General features: G+C 45.8%; 1 protein-coding gene and 1 pseudogene across 6 annotated transcripts in view; both read left to right on the plus strand.

The window, feature by feature from the left end:
- The first annotated feature begins 212 nt into the window (after positions 1–212).
- AK4 (adenylate kinase 4) overlaps positions 213–19,585 on the plus strand; it is an 82,175-nt gene continuing 62,802 nt past the window's right edge. For 2 of the 6 annotated variants that reach the window (XM_050759248.1, XM_050759275.1), the window contains exons 1-2: positions 213–323; positions 935–1,209. In XM_050759248.1, coding sequence (XP_050615205.1) covers positions 1,065–1,209 — 145 coding nt within the window. In that variant the 5' untranslated portion in view covers positions 213–323; positions 935–1,064. Of the gene's footprint in view, positions 324–934; positions 1,210–1,684; positions 1,799–19,585 lie in introns of those variants that run through there. The other 4 variants (XM_050759352.1, XM_050759526.1, XM_050759518.1 and 1 more) reach the window with 4 other exon arrangements.
- LOC126936811 (40S ribosomal protein S29-like) lies at positions 1,808–16,360 on the plus strand (annotated as a pseudogene).

Below are 19,585 nucleotides of genomic sequence, written 5' to 3' on the forward strand. Positions count from 1 at the left end.
GTACCCAGGCGACCGCGAAAGAGGAAAAGGGGTTTCTCTACCGCGCGTGGTCTGCACTTCGCTTCGCCCCCGCAGCCCTCGCTGGGTCGAGGGGAGCACGTGGGCCAGGCAGGCAGGGTGGGAGTGGAGTGGAGGGGAGGGGAGGGGAGGGGAGGGGAGGGGAGGGGGCGGTGGCTAGCGGCTCGCGCGGAGCCGGTCTCCCGGGCTTACGTAAGGCGCGAGTCCCGTGCGGCCGGCCCGGGCTCCGCGACTGGGCGGGCGGAGACGGCGCCGCCCTGCAGGAACCGGGCTGGAAGCCTTTCGGAGTGCTGCCTCCAGCCAAGGTGTGTGTTTATTTGATTGCTTTTGGTGGCGAGGCGCGGGGCTCGGGCTCGTCGCGCGCCCCACGGCCGGGGAGCGCATCCGCCAACCCCGGGCGGAGGTGGGCCCCTCCGAGCGCTCGCGGGCGGTGGGCAGCGGCGGCAGCTGAGACGCCGGGGGATGTGACAGCCGCCGAGGAGGGGGCGAGACGCCGACCACACGTTTCCCACGTGCGAGGACCCGGCAGGGGCTCAGCCCCTAGGCCGCTCGGTGCGTGGGGCGGCGGGGGCTGGCTTTGAGTCACCCCCTTGTGCCAGCTTCCCCGGCTTGGCGGAGACTGGCTTGGGGATGCCCGGCCGCCCGGCCCCCTTCTCGGACGCGGCGTGGGGAGCGAGCTGCAGGAAAGGATGAAAGTGGGACTGGTCGCGCCGACCTCTGACCCCTGGAGGCCGAGTCGGCAGGGCGGGGCACGGCGCGCTCCAGCAGCTCTGCGTGGGGGCGAGGAGGTGGAGGAGGGCGAGGAGGTGGAGGAGGGCGGGGAGGTGTAGCGTGGCGCTCACTCCGCCTGCGAGTTGGTCCCGGCGCTGGGCTGAGGGGAGGGGTTGTCTTAAAAAGTCTCTCCTTCCCCCTGTAGGGGCGGTCGGCGAGTCCCAGTGCGAGCTGAGGGTGCCAGAGGTAGGGGGCCGAGAAAGAAAGTTCCCGGGGCTCCCTCCGGGGCCGCGGTCGGGGCTGCGCGTTTGGCCGCCCCCCTCCTCGCGAAGGCAATGGCTTCCAAACTCCTGCGCGCGGTCATCCTCGGGCCGCCCGGCTCGGGAAAGGGCACCGTGTGCCAGAGGATCGCCCAGAACTTTGGCCTCCAGCATCTCTCCAGCGGCCACTTCTTGCGGGAGAACATCAAGGCCAACACCGGTGAGGGGCTGCGGGGACGAGGGCTGGGGGCGAGCCGCGTTGGGCTGGGGTGAGGCCCTGGAGGGACTGGGGCTCCCGGATCGCGGCGCCCTTCCCCCGCCCGCGTGTGGTCGTGCAGGCTCGTACGTGCCGGGGCGCATGCAGCTGGCGGCCGCGCGGCTTAACCGCGCCCGGGAGGAGGCCGAGACTCCAGGGGCGGCCGGTGGGAGGTGCCCGCGGCTCTTGTCTCCACCGCTCCTCCTGCCGCGAGGAAAAGCCCGAACCACCCGGGCGAGGGAACGAAAACTAGGCAGGGAAAACCCGGAGCTTCCCTCTCACGCTGCCCTCCTTAAAGCAGAGCCGCCCCCCTACCCCTTAGCCCTGGCCCCCTCCCGCGAGTCCCTAGAGAGCCGCGCGCCCCCTCCCGCGGCAGCCCAGAGGCGGAGCGCCGCCCACCTGTGGCAGTCGGGCGGGGCTGCGCGCCGGGGAACCTGTGGCGCCGGCGGGCTAGCAACCTTGCGCCTCTCCAGCCCCTCCACGCAGCCTCGGGGCTCGGGGCAGAGCCCTGGGTGGCTTTGAAAGGCCTGTCTGTTCGCTGTCGCCTTCTAAGGTAAACTCTTCCCAGCAACTCCCCCTCCTCCCGAAGCCGCCGGGCCTGGACGTCAGGAGACTCGGAGGAGACTCGTTCTGATAAATTACATTTTGAATGCAGCTTTCCTGGAAATGGCTTCTTGAGCTGCCTCCCTTGGCTTGAGATGCCTCCTTTGGCCGGCGTGGTGAACTTGGGGATATAGATCGCCTGATTTCTTAGTCTGACGGTGTTGAGTGCGTCCCTTTCCCCCTCTCCTCCCACTCCACGTTCACACCAGTTCCAAAAGAATTGGCGTTAAAGGGCGAGAGGTAGCGGTTGTGCTGCTGCGAGGCTCTTAACCCTTTTGGGATGGAGATACTGGTAATTAGCAACTCCTTTATGAAAAGTTGTTCTTCCCAGCGGGGGTCCTTTACTGTCGCTGCAGTTCTCAAGGGTGTCCAGGGTGGTTATTGCCCATCATGGACTAATTATCCGGGGATCTACATTTCAGAAGCACAGAGTGGTTTGAAAAGGAAGGTGGAGGACAGTACCGGAAAACAAAATGAAAGCTTAAAAGCAAGGAATTAAGTATCTGCCGAGTTTTATTCCCGACCTCTTAAGCAGGTTGAAAAAGCGGGCTTTTGCAGGAAAACTCTTCCCCCACCCCCATGTCTCAAAAGGAAGAATTATGTGTACCAGATTGCACTTGAGTTTTCTTTTGTGGGTATTGTTACCTCAAGTGCGCCTATTTTGATTTTGATACATTCAAATGCATTTTATTCTTGGAATGCTGCATTTGGAACGCGGTTGAGGGGAGAGCGGCCTGAGAGGGAAAGCTGGCTCTCATCCTAAGGGTTTTGTGTTTAGGTTGGGCTTCTTCATGATAGCATGGAGTCAGTGAAGGAAGACAACGAGGAGAGATGAGCCCATTCCATAATTCTCTGCATCTGACTAGGTGACTTGTTTCCTTCTATGAGCCCATTCTATAGTTCTCTGTACCTTACTTGGTGACTTGTTTCCTTCTGGAATGAAGGGCTTCACACTGTCCATCCTGGGGCTGGACTCAAAGCGCTTTCCATTTTTAAAGAGTGTGATGGGAAGTGGCTTATTTCTGCACTTTCTTAGGGGCTTTGAAAATTTTCCATTTGCTCTTTTCCCTTGTTCTCTCTCTCTCTCTCTCTCTCTCTTCAACTTTCCTCTGTTCTAAATTTTAGTTTCCATTCTCTTTCAAATGCCTTCATTTCCTCCCCAGTGTTCATCCCTGGAGTGAGAAGTGACCATGAAATGTTTAGATTTTCTTTTTTCTGTTGGGAATCAAGCAGTTTTTTGCATGAGCCAATTAAGAAAAAAACTTTTATCAAAGAAAGAAGAAAAATAAAGGACAGCAATTTGTTTTGAAAATGGCTTGTTTCTAGTGGACTTTCGGGTTATCGGATTATTTTTCTCTCTCAGAAGGTCTGAGAATCTTATAGGCTTACTGCCTGGTAAATAAAACATTCCATTCCACGGTATTTTTCTGTCTGTTACCTGCTGTTTGCTTTTAGCTAATTTCCTGGTGGGAAGCACAACCACCCTTCTGTATGTACCCTTTATAATGGAAGGTTTGGAGGAGACGATGAAGCCCAACAAAACCCAGGAAATAAAAACCCAGGAAATAAAAACCCAGGAAATAAAACCGTGTAGGAATTTGAATTGGAAAGTAGCTCCAGCCTGGATTTGGGCACACTCTTGTCTACATGGCTTTCCTCCTCCTGCAGCCTGGTAAAAAGCTGCTCTTTCAGGAAAGGGCCATTCTGATGTCATTGCTTCTTGGAAGTCTTCCCTCACCTCCTCTGGCAGAATTAATCTCTTTCCTCTGCACATTTTTTTTTTTTTTTTTTTTTTTTTTTTGAGACGAATCTCGTTCTCTCACCCAGGCCGGAGTGCAGTGGCGCTATCTCGGCTCACTGCAACCTCCACCTCCCGGATTGAAGTGATTCTTTTGCTTCAGCCTCCCAAGTAGCTGGGATTACAGGCGTCTGCCGCCACGCCCAGCTAATTTTTGTATTTTTCGTAGAGATAGGGTTTCACCATCTCTACGAAGGTTTGAGGCCAGGCTGGTCACGAACTCGGGACCTTAGATGATCCACCCGTCTTGGCCTCCCAAAGTGCTGGGATTACAGATGTGAGCCACCGCACCTGGCCTTCTCTGCACATACCTTATTGATTCTAATGTTGCAGTCACATATCATGCAGTGTAAAAATGCCTGTCTCTCACCCAGTGAGATATCTGCTGAGTGACTCTTGCGTGTCAGTGTTCTAGGTGCTGGGGACAATAGCATTGTTTAAGATAATTTTGTGCCTCTTTTATTTTTTTATTATTATTTAGAGATACGGGGTTTTGCTTTGGTGCCCTGGCTGGTCTCAAACTCTTGGCTCAGTCTCCCAAAATGTTGGGACTACAGGTATGAGCCACTGCACCTGGCCCATTCTTGGGCCTTTTGTTCTTTCTGTCTCTACCATTGCACACTTCCCACTCTGAAACTTGGAGGACAGGGATCAGGCAAAGTACCTAATGCATAAAAGGAGCTTACCAAGTTTGTGTGAAAGGCCTGGGTCACAAATTCTAGACAGTACATCTTAATCCAGAAGTCAAGCCACCTATAGCATGGAGTCCATTTTGTTTAATTAGCTCTGATTTATGGTAAAAGTTTGTACTTAATATGGATCTGAGATTAGCTTCATGATAGCTGTCACCCATTGGCCCTTCCTGCACTGCCTAAAGTGGTATAGGCTGAGGCTTATCAGATACCTCATTTGAAGAGTCACCCCCATATCTTTGGCTCAGATTTTCTTTAGCACACTGCAAGAGTAAATAGAAGGGAAAGTTCTCTTAGATTGTCAGGAGTTGGGTCTTACACTCTGTCATAAGGAATATTAGCTTTTCTCTGTGTATGTGTATGCACATGTATGTATGAGTACACACACACACACACACGGACTGGCACTTTATTGAGTGAGTCCCATTATAAATTCTGATCAAATTCTGATATTTAATGATAGATTCTTTTATTGGGTCATATCTAAAGGATATGCAAATCTTGTTTTAAAGGTTGGAGAAATAGTGATATTTTTAAAAACCACGTTATACTGGATCCACTATCTCAAGTGCAGGAAAACTGGCACATCTCTGTTTGGAAGCATCTTGGACTTCATTGAGATAAAAGATGTTAAGGAACAAACCTGTTTCTGCGCACGCGCTCTCTCTCTATATATATTTTTTGAGACGGAGTCTCGCTCTGTCACCCAGGCTGGAGTGCAGTGGCACAATCTCGGCTCACTGCAACCTCCGCCTCCCAGGTTCAAGCAATTCTTCTGCCTCAGCCTCCTGAGTAGCTGGGAACTACAGGCACGCACCACCACGCATGGCTATTTTTGTATTTTTAGTGGAGATGGGGTTTCACCATATTGGCCAGGCTGGGCTTGAACTCCTGACCTTGTGATCTGCCTGCGTCAGCCTCCCAAAGTGCTGGGATTACAGGCGTGAGCCACCGCATCCGGCCTCTGCTCTCAATATTAACTGCAGCTCTTGCTGGAGTTTTGCTGATGGGACTAGCATTTCAAGTTAGTCTATGGGCTGAGAGCCTCTTTTTGAAAAAGATGGCCTAGTTCAGAGGGCTCAGGGTTTTTTTGGTGCTCATTAAGTATAAATGTGTGTCTTATGTAAGAGGGAAAACTTCTGAGAACTGGAAGATAGAAACATTTTATTAGAGAGACTTGAGAGCCAGAGTCTAACAATGTATCTAAAACAGGTTTCAATAGTTATCCTTTTTATAGATCATACAGAGTCTTGGCTTATTACAGGGTTTCTAGAGTATATTCTATTCCATTTCCCCTCATAGCTTGGTGAGACTCAGGAAGTAGCACAGGTCAAGCAAGGATCTGACTGGTTTTGAGACCACTTCATATACACATTATTATTGCTTTTTTGGTTTCTTTGTTTGAGGATTTTCACACGTATTTGAAGAACACTATTTGTGACTTGAGTAAGGCATTCTGTGACAGTAAGTCTGCCTTAGCCACATGCACGGTGAATCTTTGCACATCCTTCCAGTGGGATTTTTTTTCTTTTGTTTTGAGGCATAGTTTCACTCTGTGACCTAGGCTAGAGTGCAGTGGCATGAACAGGGCTCACTGCGGCCTTGACTTCCCGGGCTCAAGCGATTGTCTTACCTCAGCCCCTTAAGTAGCTGGGGCTACAGGCATGCGCCACCATGCCCAGATAATTTTGTATTTTTTTTTGTAGAGATAGGGTTTCTACTTGTTGCCCAGGCTGGTCTTGAACCCCTTAGTTCAAGCAGTCTGCCCGCCTCGGCCTCCCAAAGTGCTGAGATTCCAGGTTGTGAGCCACCATGCTTGGCCAGGATCATTTGTTAGAAGTAGTTTTCTTCTGATCAAAGTCATGCCTTGTACAAAATTTAGAAAATTGTTTTAAAACGGTAGAAGAAATGGAAGCAGTAAGTAAAAAATTACCCTTAATTCCTTAAGGGTAATTGAAGCTAATAAATTAAAGGCGCCTGTCTTAGGTTGTGTGTTTAGGGAAGGCGTCTCCAGGAGGTGAATGTCCTTATTCATACTATAGAGAATGAGCTTGTGATGATTAGGAACAGAGTGTTTCAGGAAGAAGGAACAGCAAGTGCAAAGGCCCTAAGGTGGGAATTAGCATAGCGTGTTTGAGGAACGGAAAGAAGTGGCAGTATGTTTGGAGCGTAGCAGGCAGAAGGGATGTGGAAGTAGGTCAGCTCAGGTCAGAGAGACGAGCAGGTGCCAGATCAGGTAGAGCCTGGAGGATCCTGGTAAAGATTGGATTTTATTCCAAGGGCACTGGAAAGACAAGGAAGGGTTTTACATAGGACAATGACGTGAAAAGATTTACTTTCTAAAAGTTGATCTTTTGCCTGCTGTGTGGAGAGGTGAGGAAAAGGGAGACCAGTATGGATGAGGAGAGTGGCCTGTGTTTGGAACTTGTTGGTGGCAAAGGAAGAGAGAAATAAAGGGGTTTGAGATATGCACGAAGGCAGAGCTGACTGGAATAATGAATTGGTTGTGAGAGGTGATGGAGAGAAAGAAGTCTACAGTGAATCCTAGGATTTTGCCCTGAGCGCCTGCCTGGGTGAATGTGCTATAGGGTTGAATGAACTAGAATGTGGCTAACCAATCTTTTTGGAACAGCACATGCGTGGGCTAGCGCCTTCCTTTTACCTCGTTGCACTCCTGAGAGCAAGATGGGTCACCAGCAGCTGTACTGGAGCTACCCCTGAAAATTTAGCCAGGGTTCTCACTCTTGTCACGTCTGTTCAAACCGGCACGGTCTGATCCAGAAATATGGCCTTAATACGTGCTGCCAGTGTTTCTGTCAGTACGCGAAGGATATCAGCTTTATTAAGTTGGACTAAATAGTCTTCCTTCAAAGGATTATCCAAGTCATCTACCCAATAAAAAACCATGATGGTTCTTTGTACATCAACATTTAAACAAATAATGCTCTTACAAATGTCATTGTGTACAAATCACTGGACAAATACACTTTCTTTGGGATAGGTTTCTGGGAATAAAACTACTGGCCAAAATAGAACTTAAATCATAGTGATAATTTTTTTTTTTTTTTAAAGATGTAGTCTTGCTCTTGTTGCCCAGGCTGGAGTGCAATGGCGCGATTTTTGTCTCACTACAGCCTCTGCCTCTCGGGTTCAAGCAATTCTCCTGACTCAGCCTCCCAAATAGCTGGGATTACAGGCGCCCACCACCATGCCTGGCTAATTTTTGTATTTTTAGTAGAGACGGGGTTTCACCATGTTGGCCAGGCTGGTCTCAAACTCCTGACCTAGGTGATCCGCCTGCCTTGGCCTCCCACAGTGCTAGGATTACAGGCTGAGCCACCACACCTGGCCGACATAGGGAGAGTTTTAAACGTAGCTTACAAATATTCACTCAAGTTCTTGGTAGTTTATAGGTGCTACTTTATTTGTGTACTTTTTGGCTTAGTAAGTGTTTCAGTTAGGCCAGGAGTTCGAGACCAGCCTGGCCAACATGGCGAAACTCTGTCTCTACTAAAATACAAAAATTAGCTGGGCTTGGTGGCGCGCGCCTATAGTCCCAGCTACTTGGGAGGCTGAGGCAGGAGAATCGCTTGTATCCAGGAGGCAGAGGTTGCAGTGAGCTGAAATTGCACCACTGTACTCCAGCCTAGGCAGCAGAGCAAGCTCTGTCTCAAAAAGTAGATAAAAAAATAAAATGAAAAATATTTTATTTAGGTATAGATATACTTCATACATATATAAACTGATTTTCTGATTATAGAAATAGTATGTATAAGTTAGCAAAAGTTTAGAAAGATGAAAACAATCACTTGTAATTTACCAACTGGAAGGAAAAGTTATTGCTAATACTTTTTTTTTTTTTTAGATGGAGTCTCGCTCTGTTGCCCAGGCTAGAGTACAGTGGCACGATCTTGGCTCTTGGCTCAGTGCAACCTCCACCTCCTGGGTTCAAGTGATTCTCTTGCCTCAGCCTCCCAAGTAGCTGGGATTACGGGCACGTGCCACCACGCCTGGCTTAATTTTTTGTATTTTTAGTAGAGACAGAGTTTCACCATATTGGCCAGGCTGGTCTCGAACTCCTGACCTCAAGTCATCTGCCCACCTCGGCTTCCCAAAGTGCTGGCATTACAGGCGGTTGAGCCACCATCCATGGTGCTAATACTTTTATATACAGTATATCCTTCTAGACTTTTTCAGGAATACACACATACACATACATTTTGAGTTACATTATTATTGCATTGTATTATAGTATTACTGTTTTGAAAATTGCTTGCTTTAACAATGTATCATCTAATATTTTCCAATTCTGTTAAATACTGTTTTTTAATGTGAGTTACTTATGTACAATTCCAATATTCATATATAATTTGTTATTCCATTTTTAATTTTGAAAATGTAATACAGGTACATGCAGATGGTAAAAATTTTCAAATAGTATGCTCGGAATAGAATGGAAAGTTTCACACCCGTCCCTGACTCTTGGTTCCCCGGTTTCTCTCCACAGGGGCATCTGCTTTTAACTTTTTTTGGATGTTTATCCAAAGATTTTGTTATATATCTATAGCATTCATGTGTCATATCTATAGCATATTATAGTAGTGCCTCTTTTTTTTTAATGTACACATTCATTCTTTCTATTACACTTAAGATTAGATATTGGTTTCCATCAGCATGTATCAGTTTATTCTTTTAAAAAGATATCTGCATTCTCTTTTATTGTACAGATATATCATAGTTTGAAATCACACATTTAAATATTGAGAACCAAAGAAGCTTTGTTTATGTGGGTTATACATATAGATGTTAAATGTATTTGAAATTAAAATTGAGAAAATTTGCTGGCTGTGGGGGCTCATGCCTGTAATCCCAGCACTTTGGGAGGCTGAGGCGGGTGGATCACGAAGTCAGGAGTTTGAGACCAGCCTGACCAACATGGTGAAACCCCATCTCTACTAAAAATACAAAAATTAGCCGGGTGTGGTGGCACGCACCTGTAATCTCAGCTGCTCTGGAGGCTGAGGAGGGAGAATTACCTGAACCCAAGAGGCAGAGGTTGCAGTGAGTCAAGATAGCACCACTGCATTCCAGCCTGGACCACAGGGCGAGACTGTGTCTCAAAAAAAAAAAAAAAAAAAAAAAAAAAAAAAAAAAAAGAAAATTGAGAAAATTTAAAAATATTAATTCATCAAAAACAATAATAAATCCACTGTATGTTAACAGATTTCTGTGAAAATTAACTATTTTCCAAAATGAAATCTAATGAGAAAAGTGCTGTTGTTTTTGCACATTTGCAATTTTTTTATTTTTTTTTTGAGATGGAGTCTCGCTCTGTCGCCCAGGCTGGAGTGCAGTGGCCAGATCTCAGCTCACTGCAAGCTCTGCCTCCTGGGTTTACGCTATTCTCCTGCCTCAGCCTCCTGAGTAGCTGGAACTACAGGCACCCGCCACCTCGCCCGGACGTGGTTTCACTGTGTTACCAGGATGGTCTCGATCTCCTGACCTCGTGATCCGCCCGTCTCGGCCTCCCAAAGTGCTGGGATTACAGGCTTGAGCCACTGCGCCTGGCCTACATTTGCAAATCTTTCTGGCCTAATAGAATAAAACTTTATTCTCATATCTAGTTCTTCATTCGGTCTTTGGTGCTATGCTGTTTTGGTTAAAGTATTTGAAGAATATCCGGTTTTATACACATGTAATTAAAGGGGAACTCATGGACCCCTGAAAAGGTCTCATGGACTCACAGGAGTCCTGGAACCACAATTTCATCAGTCCGCTGTTGATTGGAATTTAGGTTATTTATAGTCATTCGATATACAGAGTGTGCTGCACTGAATGTCCTGGTAAATGTGTCTTTCAACAAATGTTTGAGTGCCAGGCAATCTTGGCTTGTGGGATGCAAAGAGGTGAAACAAGGTCTGTTCCCTGAAGGAGCTGCTGTTTTTTGGTGGAGACAGGCAGTCAGACAGGCAGGCAAACAAGAAGAAAATAACCCAGTAGGGCCGGGTGTGGTGGTTCATGTCTGTAATCCCAGTGCTTTGGGAGGCTGAGGCTGCAGGATTACTAAAGACCAAGCAAGTGTCCAAGACCAGCTTGGATAACATAGCGAGACCTCATCTTTACTAAAAAATAGTGTAAGAAAATTAGCTGGGTGTGGTTGTGCGCATCCGTAGTCTCAGCTACTCAGGACGTTGAGGCAGGAGGATCACTTGAGCCCAAGAGGCTGAGGTTGAAGTGATCTGTGATCATGCCAGTGCACTCCAGCCTGTGCAACAGAACAAGACCCTGTCTCGGAGAAAAAAAAAATTAATTGAGGCTGCAAGATGTGCATGCTTACAGAAGAGGCAGCTAACCCAGCATTTAGGAGGAGATGAGATTTGGGAAGGCTTTTTAGGGGAGGCGATTCCCGAGTTGAGTTTTGACAAATGAGTACAGCTACAAAAAGATGGCGTGGTCATTGTCATAGCGTACCTGAAACTCCTCTTCTGGAGGAGTTTATGGTCCACAAGACGTCCTTGCTTTTATGGCTTGGCCTTACTTTTTCTATTATCATGTTAGTCCGCATCCATCTCTAATGATGTTGTCAAAGGAAAGGGTTATCATGCCTGCCCCATATCACCTTTCCAGCCCTCATTACTTGTGTTTGCCTTTAAGATATACATAAACATAGTGGCGTTATAGTATATGCATTTAAATTTCGGCTTTTAACTTCTGGAACTGAAGGATGGCAAACAATCCTGAAACTAGTAAATTGGGCTTCAAACTGTTAACTGTAAATTCACCCATTCTGAAGGGCATGTTGAATTACCTGTTCCCTTCAAAATCTACCAAGTAAATTGTTAAATCGTATTAGATTATGCTAGTTGGCTGTTTAACAATCTGTATTGGTACATATTGTGAGGTTTAAGGACTTGGAAATTTTGTAAATTTTTTGGATGATGTACTTTCACAATGGACAATGGATCAGACATCTCAACCGTGTATTTTTCTTTAGCAAACTAGATTTTTTCTTTTTTTTTGAGACGGAGCTTCACTCTGTTGCCCAGGCTGAAGTACAGTGGTGTGATCTTGGCTCACTGCAATCTCTGCCTCCTGGGTTCGAGTGATTATTGTGCCTCAGCCTTCTGAGTAGTTGGGACTACAGGGTCCTGCCACCATGACCTGCTAAGTTTTTTTTTTTTTTGCATTTTTAGTAAAGACGGGGTTTCACCATGTTCGCCAGGCTGGTCTTGAACTCCTGACCTCAGGTGATCTGCCTGCCTCGGCCTCCCAAAGTGCTGGGATTACAGGTGTGAGCCACCGTACCCGGCCCAAACCAATTTTTTTTCAAAAAGCTTGAGTAGATAATAGAGGCTTTTGGATTACTCTGTGTATTTTACTCCCTCCATTTGATGTTTAAGCTCTCAGGTTGACCTTTGAGACATAGTACAAAAGGTCTTGTTTGTACAGCTTCATGTAGTTGAATTTAAATGGTTGATGTTATATTTTAACAGTCTCTAAGTTCTGAGAGTTTTTGTACTAGTTAAACAACAGATCCAGCAGCAAGCATCCCTTACTTAGCCAGACGGATAATATTGAAATAATGCAGAGTCATTCTTGTTTATCATCTAGCTTCCAAGAAGCTAGAAATCAACTATTTTCTGATCTTCAGCACCTTTTGTCTGGGCAGCAGTAACCTGTGACCCTGGCATTTTATAATTCTTGTGACTTGGTCATAACCAACATTTGCAGTGGGCGAAGCAACTGCCAGGCCCTGGACTGACTAATGAATACATATTATCTCTAATTCCCACACAGTTCTCCAGAGCAGTTGTTGTTATATCATTTGCTTTACAAATAAGTAAATGGCCTCAGAAAGGTTGAGTAACTAACTTGGTCAGGTGCAGTGGCTCATGCCTGTAATCCCAGCACTTTGGGAGGCCGAGGCGGATGGATCACTTGAGCCCAGGAGTTCGAGACCAGCCTGGGCAACACGGCAAAAGCCTGTCTCTACAAAAAATAACCAGAGTTAGCCAGTGTGTGTGGTGGCACATGCCTGTAGTCCCACCTACTTGGGAGACTGAGGTGGGAGGATTGCCTGAGCCCAGAAAGCTACAGTGAGTCTATAGTGAGGCTACAGTGAACTGTGTTTGAGCCACTGCACCCCAATCTGGGCAACGGAGCGAAACCCTGTCTCAAAAAGAAAAAAAAAGTTGACCGAGCGTGGTGGCTCACACCTGTAATCCCAGCACTTTGGGAGGCCGAGACGGGCGGATCACGAGGTCAGGAATTTGAGACCAGCCTAGCCAATAGGGTGAAACCCCATCTCTACTAAAAATACAAAAATTAGCTGGGCATGGTGGTGTGCACCTGTAGTCCCAGCTACTCGAGAGGCTGAGGCACAAGAATTGCTTGAACCCAGGAGGCGGAGGTTGCAGTGAGCCAAGATCATGCCATTGCACTCCAGCCTGGGCAACAGAGCGAGACTGTCTCAAAAAAAAAAAAAAAAAAAAGAGTTGAGTGACTTACCCTAAGTCAAACAGCTTTCCACACACAAACCTCCAGAGAAGTTGTTATATCATTTACTTACAAACAGGTATGTGGCTCAGAAAGGTTGAGTAACTTGTCCTAGGTCGAACAGCTAGTTAAAGAGAAACTAGCATTCAACCTGGGGCTCCATAGTTAGGATTCAACTTCTTCCCATTATGTTGTGCTGACATCTGAGTACTCTAGAAACTAGTGAAATACTTGTCTTATAAATACCATGTAGAGACAGTATGTCTTTGTCTGTTTGTGCGGCTATAACAAAATACCTGAGATCGAGTAATTTATAAACAACAGAAATGTATTTCTCACAGTTCTGGAGGCTGGGATTTCCAAGATGAAGGTGCTGGCAGGCTTGGTGTCTAGTAAGGCCTGTTGACTGCTTCCGAGGTTGCACCTTGAACTTTGTATTCTCACATGGCAGAAAGGATGGAAGGGGAAAAGGGCCAAAGGCCACATTAAGCTTCTTTGATTTTGTTTTTGATTTTTCTAATTTTTAAAATTTTCAACTAGAGACAGGTTCTCACTTTGTTGGCCAGGCTGCTTTTGAGCTCCTATACTCAAGCAGTTCTCCTGCCTCAGACTCCCAAGGTGATGAAGCCTCTTTATAAGACACAAGGCTTAATTTATTGTTTTTGTGTGGTTTTTTTTGGAGATGAGGTCTTGCTCTGTTGCCCAGGCTAGAGTGGAGTGGTGCAATATTGGCTCACTGCAGCCTGGAACTCCTGGGCTCAAGCAGTACTCTTGTCTTAGCCTCCAGAGTTGCAGGGACTACAGGCGCGTGCCACCGTACCTGGCTAATTTTTAAATTTTTGGTAGAGATGAGATCTCCCTATATTGCCCAGGCTGGTCTTGAATTTCTGGCCTCAAGTGATCTGCCTGCACCAGCTTCTCAGAATGCTGGAATCACAGGCGTGAGCCACTACACTACAGGGGAGGAGCCCTCATGACCACTTAAAGGCCTCACCTCTTAATACTATCACATCGGTTATTAAGTTTTAGCATGTGAATCTGGGGGGCACGTTCAGACCATAGCACCATGGATAGCAGGGAACAAGTATGCCGAGGCTCAGAAGGCCCTTTAAGGGTAGGGTAGAAGGATGTACTTTTTGTTATTGTTGTTCTGTCCCTAAAACATTAAAAAAAAAAAACCTGAAAAAGGAAGCACTGACTTCCTGCCATAATAAAAAGGACCAAAGGAGGTCAAAAATAGAAGCCATTTGTGTTGTGAGGAGGTAGAAATTGCTTTTCATCATAATGGTAAGAGTTCAGGAATAATGCCTGAACTTGGTGTTATTTTATTATTCATTTGTCCCATTTGTCACATGTCCCAGCGTTAGGTATGGGGAGGCTGGCAAAAAAGTAAAACTTGTTCTCTGTCCTTGAGGTACTGACAGTCTAGGGTTTGAGCTCTAAGTTCTACATTATGTTCCCAGAAGGCATGGCGGTGCGCGCGCATGCATGCAGGTAGAGCATGGGCGTCATAGACAAGGCAGCAAGGAGTGCTTTGTTCACATGTACCTTTTGCCTGTAATGCCTTTCACACTTCTTTAATCTCTCCTCTCATTGCTTCCATGAAGCCTTTCCACACCTGTTGTAGCTACAGGTCATTTTCTTCTCTAAAATTCTTATACCCATTGGTACCTTTAATTTGTTATTCATTATCTTTTATAAGATGTTCTATTTCATAATTTCAGTTATTGTCTGTTGCCATTTGAATAGAAAATTTTTTTCATGACGGTTCAGTTCAACTAATGTTTTAATAGGCTGTAATGAGAGGAGAGGAGACAGAAAAAATAAGACACCTCATATACCTTATGTCTTGTACCTGATATCTTCTGGAAGTACTCTAAAGAAAATAAGATAAAGAAAATAAAGAGTGGGAAGACTACTTGTGATTGTGAAGTTAGAGACCTCTTTGAGGAGGTAGTATTTAAGCTGAGCTCTGAATAAGGGTAGGAGTCAGGCATGTGAAGATTTGGTAGCAGGTGGGGCACAGTGGTTCACGCCTGTAATCCCAGCACTTTGAGAGGCTGAGGCAGAAGGATCACTTGGGGCTAGGAGTTTGAGACCAGCCTGGGTAACAGTGAGACCCCATCTCTATGGAAAATAAAAATAAAGTTAGCTGGACGTGGTGGTGCAGGCCTGTAGTCCCAGCTACTGGGAGGCTGAGGTGGATCACTTGTGCCCAGGAGGTGGAGGCTGCAGTGAGCTATGGTCACACCACCGCACTCTAGCCTGGGCGATAGAGTGAGAACTGTTTTAAACAAAAAGATTTGAGGCTGCGGAAACAGTATGTGGAAAGAGCCTAATATAGGAGTGAACTCAGTAAGTGGAGAGGAGCGGGGAGGAGGCTGGTGTCTCGAGCATTTTAAGTGGGGAGGAGATGGTAGAAGTGGAGACTGTATGTAGGGCCTTGAGGCATGGCCAGGAGTTTGGGCTTCATTGTAACTGGGTGAGAATCCATGGAAGGTTTTTAGGTTGTTACTTTTATTTATTTTTTATAGGTAACAGCTATACTGAATGTAACATTTGCATACAGTAAAATTTATTCTTTAAAAGTGTACAAATCAGGGCCGGGTGTGGTGGCTCACTCCTATAATCCCAGCCGAGGTGGGCGGATCATGAGATCAGGAGATTGAGACCATCCTGGCCAACATGGTGAAACCCTGACTATACTAAAAAAAAAAAAAGTGTACAAATCAGAGGTTTTTCTGTATTTTACAGAGTTGTAAAACCATCACCAGTATCTAATTTCATAACATTTTTATTTCCCCAGAAAGAAACTGTGTACCCATTAGCAGTCACTCCCCATTTCCCTCTTGCCCCAGCCCCAGGCAATTACTACTCTAGTTCTGTTTGTTTGTATGGATTTGCCTATTCTGGATAGTTGTATGTTAATATATGTGACTTTTTGTGTCTGGCTGCTTAGCATGTTTTCAAGGTGTATCTATATTGTAGTATGTATCAGTACTTTATTCACTTTTATTGTCAAATAATTTATTGAATGGGTATACCACATTTTGTTTATCCATTCATTCATTAATGGACACTTGGGTTGTTTCCTGCTATGGGACGTTTGTATGTAAGTTTTTGTGTGGATGTAAATGTTCATTTCTCTTGGGTATATACCTAAGAATAGAATACAGGTTCATCTGGTAACTCTATGTTTAATAGTTTGTGGAAGTGCCAAACTGTTATCCAAAGCAGCTGCATCATTTTACCTTCTCACCAGCAATGAATGAAGGTTCCAGTTTCTTCTCATCATTGTCAACTTTTACCTTCTGATAAAACAAAAACTTCAGCCAAGTTTAATTGAGCAATGAATGAGTCACGAATCGGGCAGCCCTCAGAATCACAGCAGATTCATAGAGACTCCAGCACAGCCACATGGTGGAAGAAGATTTACAGACAAAAAAAGAGAAATGACTACAGAAATCGGAAGTGAGATACAGAATGGCTGGATTGGTTACAGCTCGGTGTTTGCCTTATTTGAACACAGAACACTCAGCAGTGTATGAGTGGTTGGAGTATGGTCACTGGGATTGGCCAAGACTCAGCTATTTTTACAGGCGCGTACTCCTAAATTAGGTTTTTAGTCTTATCTACCTAAGCCATGTTGCAGTTTGTCCGCAAGTGTAACCTCCCAATGGGCTCACCTTGCCTGCTGCCTAGACAGAGCTGATTTATCAAGACAGGAATTGCAGTGGAGAAAGAGTAATTCACGCAGACCTGGCTGTATGGGAGACTGGAGTTTTATTATTACTCAAATCAGTCTCCCTGAGCATTCAAGGATCAGAGTTTTTAAAGATAATTTGGTGGGTGGGGCTTGGGAAGTGGGAAGTGCTGATTAGTCAGTTGGAGATGGAATCATAGGGGGTCAAAGTGAGGTTTTCTTGCTGTCTTCTGTTCCTGGGTGGGATGGCAGAACTTGTTGAGCCAGATTATGGGTCTGGGTGGTGTCAGCTGATCCACTGAGTACAGGATCTCCAAAATATCTCAAGAACTGATCTTAGATTTTACAGAATGATGTTATCCCCAGGAGCAATTTGGGGAGGTTTGGACTCTTGGAGCCAGAGGCTGCATGACCCCTAAACTGTAATTTCTAATCTTGTAGCTAATTTGTTAGTCTTGCAAAGGCAGACTGGTCCCCAGGCAAGAAGGGGGTCTTTTCGGGAAAGGGCTGTTATCAGTTTTGTTTCAGAGTCAAACCCATGTACTGAATTCCTTCCCAAAGTTAGTTTGGCCTACACCCAGGAATGAACAAGGGCAGCTTAAAGGTTAGAAGCAAGATGGAGTCGGTTAGGTCTGATTTCTTTCCCTGTCATAATTTCCTCAGTTATAATTTTGCAAAGGCGGTTTCACAAGGACTCAAATACAGAAGTATGGAGTCCTTCTCAGGTCATATTTTGCTTGCTTTAACCACCCCTCACTCCCTCCCTCCCTTTCTCTCTCTTTCGATTTTAACTACCCTGTTGAGTATAAAGTGGTATTTCATTGTGGCTTTGATTTGTATTTGTCTGAGGACTAACAATGCTGAACTTCTTTTCATATGCTTACTGACCATTTGCATATCTTCTTTGGAGAAGTTCCATTCAAATCCTTTGCCCATTTTAATTGGCTCATTTGTCTCCTTATTGAATTCTTTATATATTCTGGATACAAGTCACTTATCAGATACATGATTTACAAATATTTTCTCTTATCCTGTTTCACTTTCTTGATGGCTCCCTTGAGAGCACAAGTTTTTGATTTTGATGAAGTCCAGTTGATCTGTTTTTTCTTTTGTTGCTTATGCTTTTGGTGTCATAGCTAAGACACCATTGCCTAATCCACAGTGTAGCCATTGTTTTTAAACATGGGACTGACATCTGACTCACATTTTGAATAGATCACTCAGGCTATTTGGAAACTGGGGTTGAAAGTTCTACTGTGAAACTAGGGAGAACAGTTAAGAGGCTGTCAGTATTGGCAGACAAATGGGTAGACTTTAAACTTATTAAGCACTTGTAAAATCAGTCTGTTCCAAAAGCATTTTGTTAATCAGAGTAAGAAATGGTCTCTGCCTTCAACAATTTGCAAGATAAAAATACACCTAATTATTTTATAAAGCAAATTATATTGAGTGCTATAAAAATAGGAATGAAAACACTTTTTTAAGAACAGTAGAGGGAAGAGTTACTTGTATGAACTTTTATTAAGTTCATTTAAAAAACCTCTAGTGTCTAACATACAGTGCTTAATAGTTGTTTGTTACACCTCTGGACAGAAGAATTAGAGGGCTTTGGGAAAGATGGCGTTAGAACTGAGCCTTGAAGGATGGGCCAGGTAGTAGTAGGTGGAAACATGTGAAAGCAGGGTATTTTTTGAGACGGAGTCTCGCTTTGTCGCCCAGGCTGGAGTGCAGTGGCCGGCTGTCAGCTCACTGCAAGCTCCGCCTCCCGGGTTTACGCCATTCTCCTGCCTCAGCCTCCCGAGTAGCTGGGACTACAGGCGCCCACCACCTCGCCCGGCTAGTTTTTTGTATTTTTAGTAGAGACGGGGTTTCACCATATTAGCCAGGATGGTCTCGATCTCCTGACCTCGTGATCCGCCCGTCTCGGCCTCCCAAAGTGCTGGGATTACAGGCTTGAGCCACCGCGCCCGGCCACGGGTATTTTTTAATGTAGGGATCATGTCTGTGAGTAGACAATTAAAATTAAGGCAACTTTGTGAGGTGAGATGACACACACCACACCTGTAGTCCCAGCTGCTTGGGAGGCTGAGGCAGCAGGATCACTTGAGCTCAGGAGTTCAAGGCTGTAGTGCATGATGATCCTGCCTGTGAATAGCCACTGCATTCCAGTCTAGGCAACACAGGGAGATCCCATGTCTGGGGGGGAAAAAAAAAAAGGAACCTTCATTGAAACCTAGAGTTGGAGGAATTATAGACAAGAAGCTGGAAATGCCCCTTGGGGCTTACATGTAATTCCAGATTGAGTTCATAGTCGCTCGTGGGTGATGAATGCCTTCCTCAAACTCCTTTTGGTGGCTGTTTTTTGTAGCAGAGTGTGAAGTGGATTGTAGTGGGGGGAAACTGAAGCACAGCTAAGATGGTGCCACAACAGTTTAGATGGGGTCTAAACTGTAACAGTAATGGATAAAAGGGGATGTGAGAGGAGTGGGGGTAGTGATGGCAGTGTCTGATAGGACTGTAGGAGAATGGTGGGTGGGGCAGAGCCAAGTGCTGCCTTTTGAAGGGGTGAACTTGAATGACTGTGCTGGGAAAGTGGTCCCATTTAACACAAGGACGGCAGTCCAGGCAGTCCAGGCGTAAAGAGGATAATGAGCTTAACATACCTGTGAGAAGTTTCAGGTGGAGGTATCTGGTGGCCTTTGGCACAGCAAATGGTAGGCACAGGGAGTTAGCTATATGCTGTAGAGAAAATATAGGTGGACTTTAGAGGCAGGCATAACTCTGGCTCTACCTTTTCCTGGGGGAAGTTAATTAAACTTGATTCCTGAGGGTCAGATGGGGTCGTCTGTGTGAAATGCCTGGCAAGTAGGGGACTTTTCTCTATTGTTTGTTCCCTTCTTTTCTGGAGTCCTAATGCTTTGATTTCATTTATAATCTTCCTTAGTGAATGTGGAGCTTTGAATGGAAGCACTAGCACAATCCAGTGAGATTTAAGCTGTGTGTGCGTGTGTGTGCGCGTGCGTGTGTGTGTGTGTGTGTGTGTGTACC

The sequence above is a fragment of the Macaca thibetana genome, chromosome 1 (assembly GCF_024542745.1).
Source record: "Macaca thibetana thibetana isolate TM-01 chromosome 1, ASM2454274v1, whole genome shotgun sequence".
NCBI classification, from domain to species: domain Eukaryota; kingdom Metazoa; phylum Chordata; class Mammalia; order Primates; family Cercopithecidae; genus Macaca; species Macaca thibetana.